Source organism: Melopsittacus undulatus, chromosome 6 (genome assembly GCF_012275295.1).
Source record: "Melopsittacus undulatus isolate bMelUnd1 chromosome 6, bMelUnd1.mat.Z, whole genome shotgun sequence".
NCBI classification, from domain to species: Eukaryota; Metazoa; Chordata; class Aves; order Psittaciformes; family Psittaculidae; genus Melopsittacus; species Melopsittacus undulatus.
Genome location: NC_047532.1, coordinates 40,650,854 through 40,676,949, shown reverse-complemented (window position 1 = coordinate 40,676,949; position 26,096 = coordinate 40,650,854). Strand labels below are relative to the sequence as shown.

The window sequence follows — 26,096 nt, the reverse complement described above, 5'->3', positions numbered from 1 at the left end:
TTTAAACATTAACTGTAATATCTACACCACATGCAGCTTCTCAAGATATTTTGCTGTCATCAGCTTACTAAAAGATAAAGATTTATAGAGCTATTACTGAAAAGGAAGCTAGATACTGCCAAATGGCATGGACAGTTAGATGACTAGTTGCTGACATCTTTATTCATATATAAAACAACACAACTGAGTTGTATTTTTTTTAAGTACTATGCCTGAAGGAATCAACAAAGCAGTGTCTTATCACACAGAACTTTTAAGTCATTTTTAAATCATTCATGAACTTTAGACAGTTTTTGTTTTTACTGTGCGTGTACAGAATACTCCATTAGCACCCTGTGAACTTTTAGTGTTGACTAAAAGAAGAGATAAGCAGTGCTGGCTACAGATTGGTTTTACAGTGTCTAAGGAGACTGAGGGGACCATACCATGGAGCACTGCTTCAAGGATCAAAGCCACACGATCCCTCTTATTCCGGTGCCATACATCTATTGGGGGCATACATGACCATTCCAAGTGTTGTGGAGAAATGGCTTAATTACAGGTTTAAGACATATCAATGCTAACTCTGCATAGGTTGAGAATATTACGGTTTAACCTGGAGAAGGGCTGTTCAGCCTGGAGAAGAGAAGGCTGCATGGACACCTCATAGCAGCCTTCCAGTATCTGAAGGGGGCCTACAGGGTTGCTGGAGAGGGACAAGGGGTAACGGGATGAAACTTAAACAGCAGAGGTTTAGACTGCAGAGGTTTAGACTGTTAGGGTGGTGAGGTACTGGAATGGGTTGCCCAGGGAGGTTGTGAATGCTCCATCCCTGGCAGTGTTCAAGACCAGGTTGGATGAAGCCTTGGGTGACATGGTTTAGTGTGAGGTGTCCCTGCCCATGGCAGGGGGGTTGGAACTAGATGATCTTGAGGTCCTTTCCAACCCTAATTATTCTATGATTCTATATCTGTTTTTGATCAGCTCTCAATAGCAATCATTGGGACTGAAAGGTTAGTGCAAGATCAACTGTTTCTTTAAACAGTTTAAATATTTCTAATAAAGAAATTACTGAATAAGTTGCAATTATTATAGGACTGTCTTTAGAACATAAGTTAAAAAGACAAACTAAGTGAACTCAATTATTCTATTCCTTGTTGAAAACTATAGGAAACATGAAGTATATCACATACAACAAAATCCTGCAGTACTACAGAGCTCAATTTCAAACGTTTCCTCTAAAATTCAGAAGTCAAAGCCTGCTGAGCTGTTCTCCTAGAACCTAGCTTGCCATATCTGCCCACTTCTCTGTTTGATATACTGTTCCCCTTTGTTAAACGTTTTGACTTCAATTTAGCATGATACTTCCAATTAACCAGCACACACTTATGGCATTATTTGGCATTAAATAGTTACATGTGTTCCTTTAGCCCTCACCAGTGTTAGAAGACAATACTCTAAAGGTGAACCAGGCTATTTGTTCAGTGGCTATCTATCTGGCTCTGGGAATTGTCCAAGAAGGTTGATGGAAGCCAGCAGGTGTGCAGCTTCAAATGCTTTCAAAGTGTTTCATGCCCAAGTCTTCCAGAAATGTTACACTTCATAACCATCCCCTTCAAGCAAGATTTATGCTATGCTTTGAATATTTCTAATACTCTGGAGTCTGAGTGCCAGAAACCTCTATTTACCAGGCTCGGTCACTGAACAAATTGGTCTGGTCAGGGATCACGTATAAACCCATTTAAATATAGGCCACTATTTTATACAAATTACTGAAAGCAGGTGCGATTTCAGTGTGTTTGCTCTGAATCTGAAGCCTATTGCTTTAAGTCTATCAATAAAGAGAAAACAGGAACAAGTTTTAATGACATGTTTATATAAAAAAAGAAAAAATCAGTGTCCTTTCACTATGATATGTCTACAACAGAAAGTACAGTACAGTTTCAAGATATATCCCACATATTCTTTGAAGAGGGGTTACAAATTCACAAAGACATAATACTGCTATGCAAGTGCTTATTAAAAGCAATAAAAAGACAGAATGATCAATTTATGCTCTACAAATTTGAGATTTGGTGTTTACCACTGGAAATTGCCTTACACAGTGTTAGAATTCAAAGCTTTGACCATGTAAAAATTTACTGGGAACAGTTGCAGCTCATGCAGCAGTTATCTACAGGTCAATATGCAGGAAAAGTTCTGGGGATTGAGAAGGTTTCTAGCCTAACTATACAGATATATAAAATTAACACAAAGATGGGAGGATGGAGGTTTCTTGGTCCATCAGTTCTCTCAAGAACTCTCCCTAAGCTTTTCTTTGCTCTGATAAGAAGCTAAGCTCTATTGTTTGTCACCATTAGACCAACAGTACAAAACCATGATGGCTCCAAAATGTGTCTTTGGCTCTTCTGGGAATTACATAAAGGTATAATTTCCATGTTTGTCCCATTGGCAACTCCTGATACTAGGATGGTTATCACTTACACAAATAGAAATCTGCAGCCAATCAAAATAATATGGTTGGCAAGAAATCTGGGCAAACTTTAATAGCTATGGTTCCTCAGCATCAAAAGGATGAAAGTAGAATAATAATTTTTGGCAGGGGAAGTGGGGATTTTTAAAATTCTGATTGTTTTCCTATGAGGATTGTGTTATAAATACTGAAGACTAACTTAAAACATGTTCTGGTTTCATGAACTCACAATGAGTATGATTCCTCTGGACCCACTGAGTTACACTCATGTCATTTCCACTCTTCTCAAACTGGAGTTATCTGGGACACAACAAGGTAAGAGAGTGGGATTTGGCACAGAAACTGCATGGCTGAAATTATTTGAGCGTCTTTCTGAATTTTTTATCTATGCATGCAAGCATACTACAGTGGAATACAGACAGTGCTCTTTTCGAGAAAGTCTAATAACTTCAGCCTTCTGGGATATGGACAACCAGGAAAGGCTCTTACAAAGTGGAAGATGGATGTAAATTTACATGTAAAACCTGAAGTTTTAACTTTCTTTTTCAACCAGCTCCAGTGCTATGTTCAGGACAGTATCAGCCTGTCTTTCACTGGAATGTGATGAAGCAAATGAGTAACTGCATTATTTTAGTAGGAACTGCACTCACTTGCCACAAGATTAACCTATGGAAAGGCTGTTTTAGTAGACTTCCTATTAAAAAAAGTCCATGCTACCTAATAAAGACTATTTTGCAGCCACAGAATTAGGTACTCTTGTTAATCTGCAGTAAGGAGCAGAATCAAACCATATGAATGACACTGCAAGCAAGTAAACTTCCTTAATTAATAGAAAATGACACAAAGTTTTGGCTCTTCTTCTAGAAAACAACATCCTGTAAACATTTTCATTGCCTTGTGAAAAGAGAACCTTCACAGAGAACCAAGAAAAAATGTTCAAAACCCAATCAAACTTAATATTTTAATATTTTTGAAATATTTTTGATTTTTACCTTTATATGAGTGTACTCTGAAAAAGTCATATTGAGCCCGGAATCAGAAAGATCTGTTTAACAGCACTGAAATGAACTTCTTTCCCCAAGGCAATAATATAAGGAAGCTAAGAAGTATTTTGAAGGAGGAATAAATAAAAAAGATTATTACATGTGAATGGTTTTGTATGAATTGGTATTTCTGGATTTAAATAAAAAGTTGGTGAAATATTTCCCAGGCAGATCTACTTGGGCCTCTCATTCATTGGCACGGGCTCAGTATCAGTCACTTAAAATATGTGTTTCATCATGTACTTAAAATTGTGACATTCCTTAAAAATACATAATACAAAATTTTTTTCTTTATACTATATATTTACAGTTCTATTATCAAGGTACTGTGGAAAATGTAAACAAGTATACACACATGTAAATCCTATGGCTTGAGAAAGGTTTCCTCTTCGATTAGCTGCTGTAATCACAGATGAGTATACACAGATAAGAAAAAAACAGTACATTTTATAAAATGCTGTCAAACAGCAAAATGTAATTTCTGGAGTTTATGAATTAGCTGCTGAGTAACCACACCAATCATTGGGCATCTTTCCCTAGACTGAAATGTGCAACATACTGGAAAAGTGGAAGGCCACCAAGGTATTTGGGCAGATACAAGTGGGTCTGAGGGAGCTGGGTTTGCTCAGTCTTCAGGAGAGAAGACCAAGGGGAGGTATTACTGCTGTTGTCAACTACCCCATGGGGGCTGTAGATGAGATGAAGACAAACACAGATGCATGCTGAAAGGATGAGAAGCAGTGGACCAAAGTTGAAACTGAACATGAAATTTTCACTGGGACAGAAGCTCAAGGGGCGGTGAAATCTTCATCCTTGGAGACACTCAGAACCCAACTGAAAGATCTCTGAGCAAATCCATTTAACTTTGAAGTTGACTGGGTTTTGTAGAGAAGCCTGGAACTCCAGAGGTCTTTACAACTGAACTTTATGATTCTGTAGAAAATCATTAATATAATGCAATGTTTTCATTACCATTGTAGTTTGGCTCTGTGGTAAACACATAGTTAAGATCAATATATGTCAATTGCTTAACTTAGATTGGTCTTCCCCAGCAGTTGCTAGCATTATATCTAATTGTCTCACACAAGATTTACCTTATCAGTTCCAGTTTAGTGAAATTGCCCCAAATTCACATAATTGTAGAATCAGACCCAGGCCACCACACCTCCAAAAGAACATTTAAAATGTCACAGCTGATAGTAAGACCCTGCTGAGAGCCACACAATTCTGACTAGTTCTGGGACAGCAGTAATTTTGTCATATTTACATTGAGTAAAGTTTCCAGTGATTCACAACTCTGAAGAGGAAATGACGGGGCAGCATGAGCCTTTACCAGCATTGAAAAATACCAGCCAAACTTGTATTGCTCCTGGCAGATCACAGTTTGAATTAAACTCACAGATGAGCAAGTGTTGCTTGGTTTTTACTGGACAGTTACTGACTGTAGATGTATTTAAGACCTGAGGTGAACCATGGGCTAAAACTGTTACTTCACCTTCTCATTATCCTACTGCAACAACAATTATCATCTTTAAAAATCACAGGTTAGCATCAAGTATTGTCACTTTGTCTCTTCTAAGACAATCATCTTTTCTTGCAGAGTTGCAATTTGTTACGATGTGCAAAAGGCAGTATGAATGAATCCAAGACCTGGTACTGCCTGTAATACCTGTTTACTGAGCCCATGGTCCTGATGCCCTTTAATAAGTGCACTTCAGATACAGCCAAACTCAAGAGGTTACCGCATAGATTTTATAACTCCTAACCTAGCAAGTAGTATAAAGAGGCACTCTGAAAGGTTTTAGTCTGGTTAATGCAGAATATTAAAATAGAGAACATTTCTATATAATGACATAGTCCTATATTAAAGAATAAGGTGTCTAAACACACAAAATAGCACCAAAATGTCTCTGTTCTATTAAGTGACCAATAGCAGCTGTTGAATGGTATCAGGATATTTTAAAGCTAACTTAATTGAGGTATTGTGCAGTAAGTGCATATTAGAATCCTTTATATAAAGAACACAGATTATCTTTAAACATCTATCCTTGCTTACTGTTTGCTTTCTCCAACCCAGATAAGTCTTTTCTATGTTAGCAGGTACTGTTTGATGAGAACTGCTGCAGAGTTTGACTTGATAAACACCAAGAAACTCAACTGACACGGTGGTAGGATGCAGAAAGCCAGAATAGTCTGACAGATGACACCAGGCCCTTTGGAAGGCAGATTCAGACGTAAAGAAGATCTAGATGGAGCCTTTCCAATCAGTCAATTCACACTAGAAATGCGGTACACAAATTAATTAACAACCGATTAAGGACTGTGGTGGCTTTTTCTTCAGTTGCAGGTGTAAAATTAGACTGAATGCTTTTCTAGAATGTTATTCAAAAAGGAATTAATTTGGTGAATCCCACTAGTTTCTGTGCAATGTCATTTTGCAGTGAATCCATACTGGCCTCATAATCTGTGAAATGCTTGTTAAACTTCACATTGGTTGTCAAGTGGGTTTAGAAAGCCACTTATACGTGGTGTGGCTCACTGCATGTCAATATGTTACATACTGCTTATAACGACACTCTTCGGAGATGGTCTTACTAAAAATATGCCCAAACTTTCAAACAACAAATTATATCAGAAAGAATGTCCAGAGCAGATTAATGGAGAGGTAAGAGGCTAGGAATAAATACATGAAAGAAATTAAACTTTTAAAAAGGAACCAGCTACTAAATGGCCTCTGTAGTCTTCCATAAGAAGTGTGAATACTTAGTACAATTCAAGCTGAATTGAATAACTGTTTTCATATCCAAATTCAAATACCATCTGTGCATATAAAACAGTTCATTTATTAGTCCAAATGTTACTGTAGTAGAGCTCTTGGAAAAACACTCCCTCTTTCTTGAGTTTGTTCTTCATAATAAGGAAGCTCTGGAGGGCCACCTAGAGAATTAAGTAGAAACACAGTTTCAGGTCTGTATAATGTAATACTGAAATATTATAAAGATTATACAATTTACACTTACATAATTCAATAAATGGTACTCTCCAAAAGAATGTAGAGGACTGAGTTACACTGGCCTCCTCACACAGGCAAAGAGCAGGAAAAACAGTAAAACATCTCTCAAATGGAGAGGTACCTCCTAAACTAAATGCAGAACTATACGGTAGCACCATCAAGCCAGATGTGATTAGAGTACAAATGGAAGGAAACTTTCACTCAGTACTGTATCATGCTAAAAATAGAAATTATCTTAAAAAACCCAACCAAAACAAACAAACAAAAAAGAAAAAATGAACCCAAAACAAAACCCTTTTGTGATAGGGTGATGAGTTTTGAGCACGCTCAGAAATCAATCCAAATCTATTTTCCAATGTTTTGTCTACTTATCTGTTTCATCATGTCTCACCATGCTCTTCAAAACCTGACAGCTTTACAAAAAGACTTTGAATATGCTGGCATGTACTGCAAGCAAGTCCCCTTATTCATTTCACAGAGGCTGTGAACAGCAACTATTTCAGGGCAAGATTTCATACTAGCAGGCATAGAACGGTGATAGAAGAGTGTATCACATTCTGGCATAGCTGTGCTGGATCCTGCACCACGTTTGCATGGTGGGTTGATACTCCCATCTAAACGGTCCACTGCCCACCACCATGGTCAATGTGTGATTTTTCCTACTAAGAAAGGCTGCACATCTCCAGCTTGCATTACCTTCTTTACAGGTTGGTCCCATCCACGTTGCTGGACATACGCAGTTCCCATTGTACGGATTGCACTGGGATTTGTTGGCACACTGGCATCGTAGGGAGCAGTTGGGGCCGTACTGGTCTGACCTGCATTCTAGAAGAACAGAAATATTTGGAAGAGGGAGAATGTTCCCCTAGTAATACCCCTGTTCTCTGAGATCAGGAAGCTACTTAGACACATCTGGTAACATTAAACCATGACATCTTGGAAAGCTTTGCAATCTTCAAGTTTCGTCTGACCAAACTGTAGCCCAGCTGTCCTAAAAGAGTTCCCAGAATGGAAATCATTACTGGTGTAAAAACAGGGGTTGACAGCCCAACAGAAAAAATCTTGAGATCTACTCAAGAAAATTACCATCAGCATCCTGGATCCATGCTATCTCCTGCACCTCTCCACTGCATGGCTTAACTGTCACAGTGTGTGCCAGCAAAGAGCCTTCACACAAAGAATGGGGAATTAAAAATTAATCCATTTTACACACACTTTTATGTCTTACACCCATTACTTGACTCCTGGCAAATTAAACTCACAAAATGTCTCACTTCCAAATACAAACACATTTCATACCTAGGCTGATAAATCCTCATTGCAATTTTTTAATGCAGTGAGAGTACAGGCACGAAGGAAAAGTTGGCAGCAGGTCACAAGGCAGGGTGCTAAATACACTGTAAACAACTGCCCTTTCTCCCTCACCTCACTAGAAAATACTGTAGATAATCAAAGTGCTTGCTTTCTCACACAAGCACCATTAAGTAAATGAAAGTGTGGCTGAGCCCTGCATCAGCTGCAGCCCCAACACATGGGAGAACTCTCCCTGTGCTCGGAGCTTGGCCTTTTCAATTAGGAAATGTTATGAAGAAAGGTCGCCTCAAACACCTCTGGACCTGATTTTAATTTATGTAATACCACATTTTCATGTTAATAACAATGTGTATTTAAGACATCTGTTTGAAAGTCTGCAATGTTAATTTACTACAGAAAAAGAGCACCCATAAAAGTCTGTTATATTCTCTCTCTCTCTTTTTTTTTTTTTTAATTAACATTTTGCCTGTTTAATGGGTGCTTTACCAGAGTTCAAATTAAAATCAGGCCTTTTATCTTTATGGCTGCTGCACAGTCACAGCTGCTCAGAGTTATATCACAGATGAACTGAGCCTAATTGAAAATAAAAATGCAAATAAAACCTAGCCCATAACAGCTTTTCACGGATGGGGGCTACCCCAGATGATTTAAGAAAAATAAAAATTATTACTAGAGTTTGCAAGATACAAAACCTTGGTTCACATTTTTGGTGCTGAGCTTCCCCCTTGTGTTCCACTTTTGCCTAAAATGTTGCTGGAAAGGCCCTTGGATATCCAGTACCAGGCTGCCTGTGGGGGTGGCTGATATAACCCACTGGAGCAGCCCCTGCAGTATGGGTGGGTTCAGTTTCTGACCACAGGACAGTGTGGAGAGGGAACAAATCTTTTCCCATTTTAGTTTTTCAGGTTGTACTGGCACTTAAGCTCCCAGCAATTACTTTGCATTAATAACAGGCTGTTTAAAGCTGCTCCCTGCCCTATCCTAGAACAAAAGGAGAAATAGTATTTCCCCATTGTGACTTGGAGGCTCAGGAGGATTATGGTTCCTGGTGTGAATTTTCAATGGATGTTCATTCCTTTTACCTTGTTTGCCACAGCATTAAGATCACAAATCTCTTCCTACACTTGTTTAAGCCACTGCAATTCCTTTTACTCCAATTATTACCTTAAATGTACTCCATCATAACTGTGAGTTTAGCTCAAGAATCTTGCCTGCCATTGCTGCCTCTCAGTTCTGTCACCATCTCATCAGTGGTGGGACTAGTCTTCCCTGCTGGAGAATTTTCTCACCTACAAAATAATTCTGCTCTTGTAAGAAACCATCTCCCAGACACACAGCTCAAGTGCATCTGCTGCAAATGAAGAAATTTTATTTGGATTAAATGTTCATGGACTACTGATGAATCCTACAGGTAGGCACAGCTGCTACATCTCTGCTAGCCTCATCCCCAGGGATTCTGCCCCCTTCCCAGGGAAGCAAACCTGGAGCTGGATATACTTTTGCATTGGTCTGAAAAGGGTCACAGATGTCCATGAGACAAAACACACCACAGTCAGATCCCTCCTTCCCCACTACACCTGCAGAGATGGGAGCTTTTTGGTATATTCTTTACTAGCATGTGCTCTCCAAAACTCGAGGCAAATGACATTTTACAGCTGACTCATGAACAGTTTTCCTATCAGTTTGTCCATTTCAATACTGACTAAATCAAGAGGTTTAGTCTGTTGAGAAAGCTGTCGGTAATCCGTAAGAGTCATTTGCTACAAACAATGTGTTCCTGAATACTAGCAAATGTCCTTTTATAGGTACACTTAGACAACAGGCCAGATTGGTTTAACTTTAGAGTCAGAAAATATTACTCTTACCCATGTCACATTTTTCTCCAGTCTTCCCAGGTGGACAGAGGCATTTCCCAGTCTCTGGATCACAAGGAACATCTCCGCAGTCGCACTTATGCTGGCACCTCTCTCCAAACCAGCCCCTGTCACAGCCTGAGAGCAAGAATGCTTTTTTAAACACATATGTGAATGGCAAGACGTACATTAAGCCAGAGGAGATTTTCCGGGATGTCTCAGAGGAAAGTCCATAAGCTCTCCACTGAAGCTAGTGTAAATGCCAAGTTTAATGAAGAATCCAACACAGTGGAATAGGCATATTTATATTTATAAACTCTCCTTATGTTGGGTTTGTCTAATCTAACATATCAAAGGTATCTGTAAATCTGTCCCAGAAATGTAACTGGCACTTATTTTCATTTTTAATTAGAACTCTCTTGAAGACCATTCCATAACACTCAACAGGTCTGACATGCACCTATTTAATAATCTTATTTGGAGTTTTAGAAGCAAATTTAGAATCAGTAAAAAGGACTTATTTTTAATAAACATGTGGAACTCATTGCTGCAAGACATCATGGAGACCAGGACTTTCACCATAGTAATCGGAACCAGATTAGTTAATTTATAAGGAAATGAGGACACCCAGCTATATAACAGGTAAAATATCCCAAATTTAACATTTCAGGATATTCATGAACCTTAAAACATGGAAGAAGCTCTCAACAAACAAGTATTTCAGTAATGGCATGGAGCTTTATGAGGTTTTTTTTTTTTTCATTTGTTGATTTGTTGCTTGGTTTTTGTTTTGTTTTGGAGTTTTGGGGGTTTTTTTGTTTGTTTGGTTTGTTTTTTTTTAATTTTACATCAGAACAGTACGAGTACCTTTTTCACAGTGTACACCTTGATAACCCAAAGGACAAGTGCATTGTCCTGTCACTGCATCACAGCTTGCTCCATTTTTACAGGCACATGTGTGAAGACAGCTTAGCCCATAAAATCCAAGGGGGCACCCTGAAAAAAATTAAAGTATCAAGTGAGGATGGTTTATGAAGAAAAACATACAACCCTTAAAAATTCTCTGTATTCTTAGCTACATCCCCTGGGAGCCAACAGAAATTACATTTACCATTAACTCTAATAATGCCAAGTGCTTTCAAACTTGTACTGTCCCAGCATCAGAGAAATGGAAGTTACTCAGATCTGGAGCAGCAGGGTGATCTGGGACACCCCAAAAATTTCAACTGAACTAGCAAGATGTTTATGTGACTACTCTAAAGCACCACATCCCATCACTTGGAAAACAGGGCACCCAGGGTGCTTTCACTTACTGTGCTCACATGAGTGGCCATAGTAACCCTCAGGGCATCGGCAGCAGCCTGTGAACCTGTCGCAGGTGCCATTGTGCTGGCATGAGCAGTCCAAGACACAGCCAGACCCATACTTCCCTGGCAGGCATTCTGCTGGCAGAACACAGACACAAAAACAGACAAACAAAAATAATCACTGACCTCACCCAGAAAACCTCTTATGTGATAGTTTGTGCAATAACTTGCAGACCCAAGGAGAACATTTGTTATGATGATACAGCATTTCTGCACAACTATGATGTATTGTATGTATCATATGATGTATAGTAAGTATACATACCTGGATAGGATTTTTTTTATAATATATAGACATTCAGACAGCAATTTCCTCGTACTTTTTACAATCCATCTTTTAAAATTTGTCTATTAGAGTAGTTGATGTTGAACACACACCACGTTGTAAAGCCACAGAGGAAATGGCATCAATGGTATCTTTTTTTTTTTTTAAATCTACAGCAATAATTTAGGCACTTAGAAAGTGTGAAAGAACATGAAACTTTTCCTCCTCTGTGTTGTCACTGCAGTTCAGACTATTCCAATTCCTAATAAAACGGGGGGATCTCTCCTTCCCGAATAGCAAGAGACTTTCCATGTATAATGAGATATCTGCTTTTACAGAACTAAACATGTCTCAAATTACCGAAAGTCAAGTCATGCAAAAGTGACTGTGCCAATATAATTAACCTAGACATTATTTCTGCATAGGTTCACTTCCCACTGCTGGGATAATGTGAATCTGAGCAGACCAACTTAAATAAGTGTGACAGTCCAAATAATCGAGGTTCATAACTCTGCAAATGTCAGACAAGATCTTTAAAGAACATCATATCTAATCACTAGAAAAAGGATGCCTGATTAGCAGTCTTTGACTTCTAGTCAAAACACAGTCAAAACCACACTGCTGGGGAAATCAAGACTCAGTTTTCCAATAATTTGGTTATTTCTCTCAAAAGATAAACCTTGAAGCTCTTTCTAGTGATATAACACACAGTTCCTTATAAAATGTCTTCAGGGATGCTTAACCTAAACACATCTTTAAGATACACGTGGAACCTGCTGCTCCACATGGTGACACCTGCATGACCTACGGAGGCCTTGCAACCCAAATGAAGCCTATGAGTCATTACAGAGATTTCAAGGAATGGAGAAACAGAGGTGAACACAGGTGGCCTACACAATACAAAGTTAGCCAGTTATTGGTAAATTGCATTTTTTAGTGCCTGTCCATAGTGGTATTCACACTGTGAGTGGCTCCATTTAATTAATAGAATTCTTTTTCTCTCTACACACATATATCTGTGAAATGGGTCTCTGAGTCTTCTAAGGTTCAAAGTGAAACAATTACATTAAAGAATGCTGCTAAAAAAGTGTAATTTTGATATGACACTTCAGATAGGCATACTTCCTTAAAACGACCAATTCCTAGAAAAGGTAAGTACAGAGTTTGAGGTGGACATATTGTACAGATGTCGGGAACAGAAAGGCTGTAAGTCAGGGCCTGGAATGTGTATTGCACCATGGCAGTTACAATGTAATGGTGACATCTGTCTTGAATGTGAACTCAAAATGATCTTTCTTTCATAACAGTAAACTCATGGTTTCCTGGACATTTAAATCCATAACTATATAGATATCTCTCATGTAGAGAGAGAAATGGGAACACAAAAATGCAGAATGATTTTTGGGAGATGGACAGAAAGAAAGATGTGTAAAGACTGTACTCAGGACTGTCAGGAGGGTTTCTGAAGAGAAAACTGAGCTTATTACGTTTTAATGAGCTGTGTCTTGTGTAAGAAAAAACTGTCATGGAGTAGTAAGGGAGAAATAGCAGGACAATCTCAATTGCTTTTGACAGATGTCAGAACTGTACTAGCAGGGAAGTCAATACATGGGAAGTTCAACTGCACTCCAGTGTCAAAGGGAAGACAATAACAAGAAAGGAGGGTGATGTAGGATTCTGCTGACCTTGGAGGAGAACATGAACAAAGATACAAAACAATGTTGCCATGGAACAAAATAATACAAAAAGTAGGATATGAGAAGAAAGAGCCCATGCAAAGTAATTTATAAAACTTACAGAGCAGGACTCAGGAGAAAACTGCCTCTGAAAAAAAGACCTAAAGCTTTAACTGGGGACAGTTCTGTGTGAGAGAAGCTAAGACATGAATGCAGCTGGGAAGGAATCTACTTAAGCAAAAACTGTCTCCTTTTGTGGGTCTATATCTGTAGACACCGTGAACCCCTGCATGAATGCACACATTCACTATCATCAAAGCAGAAAATTACCTTTCTCACACAATTTTCCTGTCCAGCCGAGCCCACAAGTGCAGTTGCCATCCACATGGTCACAGATGCCACCATTCTGACAGGTACACGTCAGGAGGCAGCTGGGGCCATATTGTCCCTGGGGACACACTACAGAGAATTAACAAAGTTTGGGAAAAAAAAAAAAGTTAGCATCCCAAAAAAGGATGAAGGTGACAGGGAAAAAATACAAACACATGCTCCCCACAGAGTATCCCAAATGCCTTGTGTCTGCAGAGGGCTGTGGGACACTCATGCTTATTAGCAGTTTCATCCAAACACTTTGTCTCACCATAGCTTCTCACTTGGCTTAACTCCACATTCACTTCCTTTGCTCTTCTTCCTTTGTCCCATCTCTCAACTTGCCCTCTTCAAATCTCTGCCATTCATTTTTTTTCAACTAAAGCAATTTGCTTCTAAATTTAGTCCTATCTATCCACAGCTCCTTCTCACTGCTCAAGTCAGGTGGTTCAAACTACGCTTTTCACCTTCTTTATGTTCTGTTCGGACTGCAGCCTCTCAAAGGAGTTGCTTTGGCTTTTTTGAGAAACTGGTACAATGGTATCAAATGTGGTGGAGCAAAGAAGTGAGATGTGGGCAGGAGAAAGGCAGGGTGGTGGAGCAGAGAGGGACAGGAGCAGAGTAGAGCAAACTGCATTGCTATCAAGCAAAGACATTGGGAAACACTTCTAAACAATGTTTGGAACTGAGACCTATTTGCTGGTTGTTCTAAGTATGTCACCAACTGACAAGATGACCTTGGGTCCTGCTTTGTTACCTTGCTGACAGCTGGGTCCCATTTGGCCAGGAGGACAGGTACACTTGCCAGTGCGTGGGTCACACTGACCTTTACCACATGCACAGAACAGGGTGCAGTCCTTCCCATATCGGTTTTCAGGGCAAGCTGAAGGAAACACATTCTTTTGTTAAACACCCTGGGTATCCAATGCCAGTTTTCATTTTTAACATAGGCAGGATCTTAGAGTTAGCTTTGGTTTTATTCCAGTTAGTGTGCTTTAAAGCAACAACTATGAAACCAAACCCCATCCAAAGACATAACTGCTTAATTCTCTAAAAACTTTATTTAAGGTTATAAATATAACCCATGGCTTCACATGTAACATTTAGGAGGTTTCCTACCAAAATTGGGAGTGTACAACTGGAATATCAGCTGCTCATCCTTCCAGCTAAAGACCTCTGACAAGTCCTTCTTTCCTTAATATTGATGCTGTCCTATGCTGAAGAACAAAGCTATAGACTACTAAACATTAAAACACTGTCATTCTGTGAATAAGTTGAAGAGAACTTCAGGGAGAACGTAGCTTTGGAAATAGCACGGAAAGTCAGCCACTCTATTTAGCTCTGAAATAGAGAAGTAAAAGTAGAGTTGCCATGAAGTTTTTACCAGTTTTGCCATGACAAAACTTGATCTTTTTCCCATTTATTGAAACTAATGGCAGCACAGTGTGAAGCAAAATATTTGAGCTAATTTCTCAACCTAGAAATTTTAGACAGGAAGAGCTGAGCTGGCTTTAGAAATAGATTTGGGCAAGCAGGTTGTAATCCTGGGATGAGTGTCCTTGCTTCTACGCATGCAGAAGAGAGGGAAAATATTTTGCAAGGGATTTTTTACAAAGCTGGAATCCTGATTTACAATTCAAGGAGGAGGTAGCTGGAATCTGTCTGTTTTTCTACTGACAAGCTCTTATGCAGATTACTCTTTCTGCTGTTTCTTGAAAGAAGCAGAACATGAATGTTGGCTTACTTTTACTACAGTCGGCTCCAATAAAACCAGGCATGCAATCACAAGTTCCTGACGCGGGGTCGCAATGGCCTTCATTCATACATTTACAGAGGTTTTGGCAGTTTGAACCATAAGTACCTTTTGGACACCCTATTTTAAAAGAACAAAACAGCAATTAGGCTATGTGCTATTGAGCCCTTTGCATTTCATGTCATAAGCACTTTTGTTACTTTCCATCAAAATAAGTTTTTCATTTTCTAATTCTATTTACTTCTAGAGGGCCAGGAGGAGGCACTGATGAGCAGATGGCTGCCTCAGGCAATACAGTCCATTGGGCAGCAAGGCAGCACTGACTTGCAACGGCAAACCCCTGAAGAGCTGGAACAACTGCTGCCACAGATCTCAGTTTGACTACTCCTGGTTCTGTCTGCTTCTCCCATTCTTCATATGTGACAGCAGCAAGAAATGCAAGCCCACTTCTCCCGAAGTTTTCCTCTTAGATTTCTGTTCCAAATTAACCTGTTCACCATTTCCCTCCTATGGCAGAGATAGAGAGATGGGGCCCTGGTCCCTCATCCTTTGAGCAGTGACAGCCTACTTTGCCTGAGGTGGTGAAAAGCCTTCATCCATCTCTGCCTATTTTAGCAGTTATTTTAGCTGACCAGTTATGGATACTGGGGCAGGTCTCACCTTTTAAAGATGTTTAAATTAGAGAAAGTTTCTTTTCCCTAAAATCTATTCTTTCTCTCCAAACTGAAGTTGGCATTACTTTGGCACAACTAGTGCTGTGCATGGAGGATGATGAAACTGTACACATGACAATAACATGAAATTTCAGAGCACATCTTCTCAGAAGATAGGTACAGGAGAGAGATGGTTTAAATGCAAAGCCAGAAAATTCTCTGACTAAAATCACAAAGCAGATGTATTTCATATTAACCAGAAGGAACATGGATGGATTGCTAAACCAGGGTTACATGGCAATAAGCTGTCCATGAAGAGGTTTTCGAGGAGGTAGCAAGTATTTCTGGGGTTTTTTTGGACAGCTAATGTTGAAGGAGCACTGAATACAAGATCAGAGAGACATGAATGCATCTGCCATGCTTAGCTCATGTTCTCAAGATACTCTTTGGAGGGATGGATCATGGAATGGAGGGAGAAGTGGGCAGAACTGCTAAACACGTGCCTGTGTTTGTCAGGGTTGCCTCCAGTGTGCCACCACTGAACTCTGGAGATGTGGGTTATTGAATTTTTTCACTCTATTGGAATAGGGAGAAACTGGTGCTTTTAGAGCCACATGATCATAATTGAACTGTTACACTAGTCCTACTACATTCACATGTTATTTCTTTGCTCCTTCATTCTCTTCCCTTGGAAAAAGGAAAGAGTATGGTTAATTTGGAAATCTGGTTGAATATATATTTGCACACGTCTCCAAGCAACAGATCTCTCTCAATCTGTGCGTAAGTAACTTCATATATTTTTTTCTCTCTTTTCTGAAGACATGAAAGCATACTCTGAGGAGCTAGTGAAATCTCTGGATATTTTGAACTATTCAATAGAGAGGGAGAGCTTATGATGAAGCTTTAAAGGGATGTCTTTTAAAATAAAACTGAAAATTGGCTTCTCCTTGAATTAGGATAGCAGATCATAAGAACTAAACGCATACACACTTTTATACCATACAGATATTTGCCCCAGCCCTTCTCAAACATGGCTTCTCTGAATACTTTTTCATCAGTGCTTCATCTGTCTGTACATAAAATCTGTTTCATGTGCAAACTGTGGCATCCAGGAGTGAGCCCTGAAACATCTATTTCATTTACACCAAGACATAAAGTTAAGGAAACACCCAGATTCAATTATTCAATTGGACTCTCAGTAAATTTCTCCTCTTCTCCTCCCTTTCCTTTCAGTCATCATTTGGCTTTTCTCTTTTTTCATTTCTGTTTCACACAGTCCCAAGCACGTTGCTTCTCCCTGGCAAAGCCCTCAGAGTTGTTCCTCAGCTCAACACTAGTAAGAGCTGCTCCATTACTGAAAAGGATGCAGTAACTCCCCCCCTTTACAAATTTATTTACCCTTGCAGTATTTTACTTATTTCGGTTCAACAGGGAGCAGCACAAGCAGGGCAAACACATCAGCTGGGATGTTCACATGATTATTAATAAGGCCATCTCATCTGTTACTATTTTGTAGTAGATCTTCTATGCAGGTAGCTAGGGCAATTTACAGAGTATCCTGCCATTTAAGTAGGTTCTGCCTTCATAAAGCAGGTTAGCCTCTAACCACCAGTTATCTCATAAAGACATTTTCTAATTTAACAGTTTCCTGTGCATCTGACTTATGTTTTTCTGAGAACGGCAGGAGTGGCAGCCAGATTTTACAACTCATTTCCTGATTTTTTCCTTCTGATTTGGGTGAGTTTGCCATGACCAAGAGCTCCTAAATCTTTGCATACCAACTGCATACACTGGGGTTTTTCTTACCAAATAATTCTTAATTGCATTGTCAAAAAAATCACTTCTGAAGCATCCTGTTACCTACTGCTTGAAGGTGAAGCTGGTGAGGTCTTTCTAGCTCAGAGTTCACCCAGCCCAGTAAATGTCACAGAGACAGAGAATGTTTTTTTAATCCATTACACCACCACTTACTGCTTTTTATTTGTAACTTCACTCAAGTAGATCTGCCTGTCCACTGAATTATGAAAAACTGATGGGAACCTTATTGCTAGTTTGTCTACTTCCTCTGGATCCTGCCAAGAGACTGTTTCAGCTCTTCACTCCAAAATTTGAGAACATGAAAGCCTCGTTGCTCTTGGCTCCTGGAAATTCGACTTCCCAGCCAACTACACCTTTTATAGATACTTTCTCGAACCCTTTTTCACAGTACTATAAATATAGCAATAGTTGCCAGAAAACGTTTCCAGCAGCATCCAGCCACATGTTGACTGGACTGAAGCCCGTTTCACATCTTTGGGAGCGGCTCCCTATACTGTTTTTAATATTACATTGAATGCTTCTTCATCCTGGAGCAGCTCTATTTCTCCCTGTAGATGGTGGGAACATGCAATATTCATGCCAAAATAATGCTAGCTACCCTTGGTTATCAGACAGTCACTTTAGAATCAGGTCCACAATCTCTCACTCCATGAACCTAAACCTAAAAATAACTCACTCTTAATACATTTTCCATCAACTTTTATGTCTATGCAATAGCCTGAGTGGCACAGGGGAGAACAAGTAAAACAAAACCCACATAGATGCAGCCTCTCTGAATCTCTATCATTCCATTACCTCTCCAGCAAATATTTAACAAAACCATATTTATTAATAATTTGCTGCACAAAATATTACGTATATTTGGAATCAAAGAGAACACAATGCCATGAAGGCTCATGTCCCATATGTTGTAGGTTTAATCCTAGCTACAGAGAATTCTGTGGCAAAATCCCCTCTGAATGCAATGAACCATAGACTTCATTTTGTAAGTAATTTCTTTTTATATCAGGACTTCAGTGTAATTATGCTTTAAATTTTAAAATTCTGAAATAAAATCTTAAGGATCTAAGCAAGCTTGATAACTTACTGTAATCTACAGAGATTTAGTACTATATGCACAGGTAATAACTACTGAAAGATTGCTACATAAAAGTAATAGGCTAACCATGACTAAGTCTTTTAAAATGATACTGTTAAAAAGTTGATCTCTACTATAACATTTATTATAAACTAATGTATAATGGATCCAGATGGCTCTAGCCTAGGTATTGAAGGATTGATTTTGATCTCACAGTGAGAACTGATGCACAAAGGAGGACAGAATCAATCCTTACATTTACATTTATATTTTAAAGAATATTTGTGATGACATGATGATAATATAAATGCTCATCTCTAAAATATGCCCCTTTCCTATTTCTACTGTAGGAATAAAGCATAGGTTTAACCCTTACTAGAACCATATATATTGCAGCTAGCCTTTGTATCCAAAATATCATCCCCAAAAGCAAGCAAACCAAACAGAGCTAAACTGGATTTCCAAGAAAAGAAAACGAGCACTTGGCAAAGACAGGAAGACTGAGCTTGAAAGACCACAGCTTTTTTTCTTTTTTTAAATGAGACTTACAAGCCATGGAGTAAAAACAAAATTAAAGCTGTAAATAAAAAGGTAATAAACTGTCTCTTTTGTTGGATACTTTGGTATATGTTTCTTATCAGTTGCCACATTCCACCAGAAACAACTTTACAGATGTCCTAAAATACCAGCATGCAGCATGTGGATCTGGTAATACTTTTTATGATGGAGTGTTCAGCCAATTGGCATTTGTCCTCTATACTAGTCACCATTTTTCAATCCTGAGTAACAATTTGTTTAATTTGATTGTTCCTCAGAAGTCCCTACAACTTAACTGACTTTACGAATCACATAGATTTATTGCCAATTGCAGCTTGCTGTTTTCTAATAAGCATTTGTCCTTACTTGAGTGTGCAAAGATTTTGGGAAGTATTTTGGCCTAGGTATTTGGAAATGAAAGAGCTACACAGTATTCAGGTGTAAATGCGAGAATGATATTGATATTCTTCAGGGTGGCATGAAATTGGAAAGAAATTAGCTAGCAAATGAGTCTTTTTTACTTTTTTCCCCATTAATCCCTTGCAATTAATACAGGTACTTTTATCATTGTAAATTTATCCCAGTCTATGCTTACTTCTTATAACTAACCTATATATATATATGTATCTGAGTCAACACTGAAGGTACTGACAGAGATTAACTCAGAATGCTAGCACATGCTTCTTCATAACTTGATCCTTCCTCACTAAGTGTGCAGCCCACAAAGATACTCACGGATGTTGCAGCGTGCTCCGTAGTACCCCAGGCGGCACATGCAGTTGCCGGTCACTGGGTGACATTCCTCATTCTCAGCAGAGCACTGACATACTTGCTTACAGTTCTTGCCATACGTGCCTGGTGGACAAGCTTGAGGAAGAGGAAATGTAAACCAATAAATTAAATTTGTCTTAGTAAATATAGCACACAAACAAAGCTCAAGCTCAAATTTATTAAATAAAAGCCCTGCCTACAAAATGACGCTCTCCTCTGGGACTTTGGATTTATTACATTTACTTGGGGGTTACTTCACTGCTTGATTTTGTTTCGTTCAGTCAATTTGTGCCCAACTGTCAAGGGCCAGATACAATTTTCTTGTCACTAGAAAAAATCATAGGGAAATGTCAGGTAAAATTGACTAAAACAGCATAATTCACAAGGGACTAGGCATGTGGATAAAGACATTCCACCTTTTGCAGTGAGTTTAAACTTACAAAGCTGCTGTAGCGCTAGCATCTTTACAGGTTTCTTTTGCCCTGTTGACAGTCATATTGCCTAGAGGTTTTGGACACTCCACAGCTAATTCTTGTGTTTCACTTTCATTAAGTTGCCCTGGTTGTGGGTCAGGATTTAACAGTCCTTTAGTGAATCATATGAGATACCAATGTAATTCTTTTAATTCTTTTTTTCTGTTGTTTTTATTTTTGCTAAGGCAGTGATAGGCAAAACATTGTAAGGAAGAACCAAGTCAAAATTATGCAGCTGGGGTCACAGAACAAGCCTGTTTTCGAAGCTAGCTCCAGACAGTCAAACTCAACACTGAAGAAAAAACAGCTCTGACAGTAGGAATAGATGGTCTCTCACAGGGACAAAGCCAACAGAAAGCAGAGCTGGTGCTTTACCCATGGCACAGTAATGACTGCAGGCTGGGCTCAGCAATCATCTCCTTAGCCTATTTTGATACAGTTTAGCCCTCAGCTTCTCCCTGCCAGCCTGTAAGCTGCAAACCTAGGGAGGGCAAACCTGGCAGCCCAAACTGTGCCAGGCACAGGGGCCAGAAGTGGCCAAATCATTTGGGTGAGTGACAAGCAGCACTTGTCCATCTCACTGCTGTGAGGTTGGTGTTTCCTCCCTCTTCAGGCATTATATCATCAGGCTTTTATTTAAGAAATTAGTTTCTTAATTAATTTACAAAGGTAGCATTCGTATTCTGATAACAAACTTACTTTTCTCACAGCTGTAGCCAGTGAATCCTGGAGGACATCCACACTCACCCGTCAGGTGATGGCAGGGTGTACCCATGGGACACCGGCACCTCTGAGCACAGCCCATACCATAGCGGCCAGGCAAGCAAGCTGCAACAGTGGTAGGACATTGCAAAGTTACTCCCTCCAATGGATCTGCTCCACCCATTCCCATGAGCACTCCCAAACCAACCCCACAGTGCAATGCAGGAATGAAAGGATCCTGTCATCAGCTCTGGATTTGGGAGTAAGGTACATGCCAACCTGAACTTCCTTCCATAAACGCCCAGCAGACACTCACGTCTGTCACAGTGCCTCCCTCTCCATCCCTTTTCACAGTGACATGCTCCAGTTTGGTGGTGGCAGGACAAGCCGTGTATGCAGTCACATTGCTCCTCACACCATTTGCCAAAAAATCCCACGGGACAGACTGTGAGGAGAAGCAGAGAAAGCAATAGTTCTTCCTGCTGCATGGAAAGCATCTGTCACTGGCAAATGAGCCAATATTGTTCTTCTTGCACATGGTGATGTATATTTAGAAGACTCCATTCCCAGAAAACATAGTTGAAAATATATTAAAAATATTAAAAACATTCAGTATTGGCTGTTAATGAGTCTGCATGTGAAAGCTTGCAAAGACTTAGTCCCAGTCAAAAGTACAAATCCAGATGGTGTCTATACAGATAACAATGCCATTCACATTTACATGGTTATCTACAATGGAACAGATGTTTGAATGGTGAAAATACGCTGTGTCCACATACTGCTTTCCCCCTGACAGATCTCTGCAAAGTGATCAAAGAGAAAGTGAGGCCTAAAGAAAAGGAAGGTGGGCACTGTGCAGGCTTTACAGGCCATGCTGGTGTTTGAGGTTCTGTGAGTCCTCAGCACTGCAGGAGACATCAGAAAATTGCTTGTGGCTTGCAAAAAATCACAGCATGTCAATGGCAAAGCTGAAAGCCCATTTCAAGTCATCCGATATTTACTGCTTACAAGATTTCTATTTCATGGATTTACATGGCCCTAAACACACCAGACAGCTATGTCAAATCTGGGCAATCCGGACCACATGCAAGACTGGTACAAACTGAACTGTCACAGTCCAATTTGCTGAGCTCCTCCACAATGGCCCATAGAGGTACAGCAGCACATGGTTGATCTGGCAAACTCTCCTTACAACTCACTCCCTTTTATATGTTCTTCCTCATGCCCATAAGGTAGAGAAATACCTTCATTTTCTCAGCAGGCAGGGAACAGAAGCAGGAGGACATAAAATGATTTGGACAAGGGCATGTATACACGGATGGGCAGAGACCTGCCTGTGGTGCTTCTAAGATAGTCGGTGAGTGCTCACACCAGCATTATCTCTTATTGGCCTACACTGGAAAATTAAGATACAAAATAGAAAAGGACTTCATATTGTGGAGGCAGAAATGGCTGATTGCAGAAGAGAGTGTTCAAGTAAAGCATCTGCAGAAGGAACTGCCCTTACCAACATCACAGTGGTCCCCAGTCCAGCCAGCATGGCAGATGCATTTTCCTGAGTGCTGTTCACAAACCCCATGGTGGCAGGTACAGTTCTGCTCGCATCCCTCTCCATATCTCCTGTCCCCACACTCTGAAACGAAACAGGGGATGCTGATGGGGGTGGGGGCAAGCTGGAAGGACTCCAGAAAAAACACACTTATGCCTCTGAAATAGGCTGGTCCTAAAAACCTTCAGTGAAGGAGATTTTGAAACCTCCCTTAACAAAATTCTCTAGAGATAACTTGTTTTCCTCTGGGAGGATTTACATTATTTTTACTCCTCAAAAAAGGGACAGAGAATAGCTTACTCCTCTCCTCTGTCAAGCAAGTTTCTAGCATCATTCAAGTGTCAATGCCATATCTCCCCTCAGTCTTCTCATCTCTAACTAAACAACCCCAATTTTTTCAGCCTTTCCACACTCGGTGCTCTCCAGCCCTCTACCCATCCTTTCCTTTTTCTGAGCTGTCTCAAACTGTCATCAGAACTGAATTTCCCTGCACAGCAACAGAAACAAGGTGCTGGAAGGATGGAGAACATGAAGAGACTCACCCAGCTCACATGTTGTCCCTGTCCAACCCGGGGAACACTGGCACTCGCCCGTTACACGGTCACACGTTGCCTGGCTGTGGCAGATGCAGCGCTGGAGACAGTTTGCACCATACCATCCAGTGGGACAGGCTGTGAAGAGGCAGGACAAAAGCCTTCCATTACGAAGGTAAAAGAAGGACACAGGTTAAACACAACCTTTCCCAGCTTACACCCCTTCTTGCCCTGGTGCTCATGCAGACACTGTGGGAGATACAACTGAGTAAAAATGAAGCCATGACTGATAAGGAATTACACAGACTAATGTAAAACTGGTCTGGGAACAAAATAAGTGATTAAGTGAATTAGCTGTGACCCAGCAAAAGGCCTCAAGATTTTCTGTTCACACCTGTGAAAAACATCTCTTGGTTCCTACCAGCTTTCTCAGCACCAAGGAATAGAGTTAGTGATTTCCTGTTTTCAGAGTTTCTTTGTAGTCCTCTTAAAATCACAACTCCTTTTCTAATTGATCCTGCTACCCACAGCTGGCTGATGACATTGCACATTTTACCTAATTTTAATTAAGCAAGTTTATTAATTCCTATCACAACCAATTCATATTGATAGAGCCTACTTTTTTTGGCACAAAAAATACGCACCTCTGTCATGTCCTAGAATAACATCTTTTTAAGATGTTAACAGGAGCAAGTTCTCACTCTGCAAAAGCACAGTTACCAGAGGACAGCTCACCCAGCCTCACACACACACATATCACCTTACTTCCAAAGAGAAAAGAAATTCCCAGATGTATCATTAAAGAAAAAGGTTATATTTGACAATGTCTTCATATTTGATGACAGCTTTTTTAACTTTTGCTTTGGTTTTGTATTTGAGGCCTTCATGTAAACCAGAAAATTTTAGTGCAGACTGCAGCTTACATATTAGCCTCCACAGCAGCATCCCTGGCTCTGTGGCACTGCTTACAGAGCCAGGTACCTCCCGGGGGAGGCACAGAAAAAAAGTGCAGTCTGCATCAGGGATGGGTTGAAGTTTTCCAGTGGCTTGTATGCAGGGACTATGATGTAAGCCTCAGGGCAGCCTTTCTTTGCCAACCTCTTTTCTTAAGGTTCCCCGAACTGGGCTTGTATTTGAGTCACATGTATTGGTCTAATTGCCAAGACTGGAAGTCCCCAATGCCTTACACATGTTCTGGATTTAGGCTATGTCTGGAACAGTATACGGTAATGAGGAGGATCAGTCAGGCGCACGGGACAGTAAAGCAGGCCATAGAAAAAAAGCAGAGGTTCATTTCAGTGTCATAATTGGGAGTTTTATGGACCTTTTCACCCTTAATCAGCCTTCAAAATCAGCCCTCTTTCCCATTTATGACTGTTGCAGAGCTTGCCCAGTGTACCAAGCTCTTACACCCAGCCCCCAGATGTCACAGATGTATTTAATGGACCAATCCGTGTAATCGTGCAGATACAAAACAATGACAACACTGGACAATTGGCTGATAATTAAAATACCAGTGAAACCCCCCTGAGTAGAAGTGTAATTTTTCCCTCCTGTAATTCTCCGGCAGGGGTTTCAATTTCCAATTGTACCTTCTTGGCAGGTGGCCCCTTTCCACCCCGGGTTACAAAGGCATGTCCCAGTTACATGATGACAGAATGCTTCGTTGTGACACTGACACGTGTGCCTGCAGCCTGGCCCATAGCTGTACCCCTGGCAGGCTGCAATGAGAGAATTCCGTAAAACCCCATCAGGAAGCATCAACGGAGGCATTGTACAGAGCAAACCTGAGACACAACACACAACGACAGGGAAGCCAGTGTGAAACTGGCTTTCAATGACACACTTTTCACATCATAAGGGTGCATAAGCCCATATATGAACCATGCCTGACACTAAATAACATGGCTTAAAAATACATATCATACATGTTCTGAAGAGGTATTTCTCAAAGGGCAGGATTGCTCAGGTGATGGATCAGCTGTCATCTCCTGCCCTGCAGAATGCCTTTGTACTAAACTAATGGTCCAGCAGAACCGCGAGCTTGACAGCCCAGGTATTTATTTGCATCCTGGTAAGAGAACTGACAACTTCATTGTTTTCAGTGTTCATTTTTCACAGCTGGATGCCTTTGCTCACCCAGAGTCTCATTCTTTGGTCAAAGAGGGCTGATATTTTCAACATGTTCTGTTAAGCAGCTGGCTCCCACGTGAAAACTTAAAATAGCCATCTCACAAACGTACTCCTGCTGCAGCTCTGTTTTCAGTGCTGCTGCCTATGAAAAATGGCAGTGATAAAAGTCCTCTAGTCTCTATTGCACTGGAGATTTGGATAGCTTTAAATGGTGGAAAACAGACAGTACTGCTACCTTGTTTTCTTCAGCTATCACCCAAAAAATACAAAATGAGTTGATGAAGTTGGATAGCCTCCTTGCACGGTTTTTGTGCCTGCCTTACAGCGTCTCTCCTTCACTGGCACAAAGATGTCAGAGCCTCTTGTGTCTGCGGTACTGCTGGTATGCATTGAAGAGACAAAAAAAGACCTGATCCCTGATCCAAAAGTGTTCTGCACTTGCTGAATGCGACATCTCCTAGGATCAGATGCAAATGATGACTTTTTACTGAAACCTCTATGCCTTTGAGGGTGTCAGAGTGCAGAATAAGATGCAGGGCTATTGGAGGACGCATCCCTGGGGACTGAAGTGAGGCGTGAGACCATTTTGACCTCAGGGGTGAACTTGGTTGACGTATCTGACCCCTCTTCAGCCCTGTTCTTCCCATCTGAGGACTTTCAGTTTCCCAATACAGTTCTCACAGACACCTTTTCTCCTAGTACTTCTCTTCAACAGTGTTCATTTTTGCCATTGCTTGGACCCCA

The 26,096-nt window shown here is 40.3% G+C and overlaps 1 protein-coding gene across 1 annotated transcript in view; it reads right to left on the bottom strand.

Moving 5' to 3' along the window:
• Window positions 1-6,098: 6,098 nt before the first annotated feature.
• LOC101881642 (multiple epidermal growth factor-like domains protein 6) overlaps window positions 6,099-26,096 on the bottom strand; it is a 198,626-nt gene continuing 178,628 nt past the window's right edge. The window contains exons 26-39 of the mRNA XM_031047076.1: window positions 24,812-24,940; window positions 23,229-23,357; window positions 22,645-22,770; window positions 21,454-21,582; window positions 21,135-21,263; window positions 19,927-20,058; window positions 15,097-15,225; window positions 14,110-14,235; window positions 13,314-13,442; window positions 10,989-11,117; window positions 10,543-10,671; window positions 9,688-9,813; window positions 7,205-7,333; window positions 6,099-6,432 (exon numbers count right to left, since the gene is read on the bottom strand). Of these exons, the coding sequence (XP_030902936.1) occupies window positions 6,353-6,432; window positions 7,205-7,333; window positions 9,688-9,813; window positions 10,543-10,671; window positions 10,989-11,117; window positions 13,314-13,442; window positions 14,110-14,235; window positions 15,097-15,225; window positions 19,927-20,058; window positions 21,135-21,263; window positions 21,454-21,582; window positions 22,645-22,770; window positions 23,229-23,357; window positions 24,812-24,940 (1,751 nt within the window). The 3' untranslated portion in view covers window positions 6,099-6,352. The remainder of the gene's footprint in view (window positions 6,433-7,204; window positions 7,334-9,687; window positions 9,814-10,542; window positions 10,672-10,988; window positions 11,118-13,313; window positions 13,443-14,109; window positions 14,236-15,096; window positions 15,226-19,926; window positions 20,059-21,134; window positions 21,264-21,453; window positions 21,583-22,644; window positions 22,771-23,228; window positions 23,358-24,811; window positions 24,941-26,096) is intronic.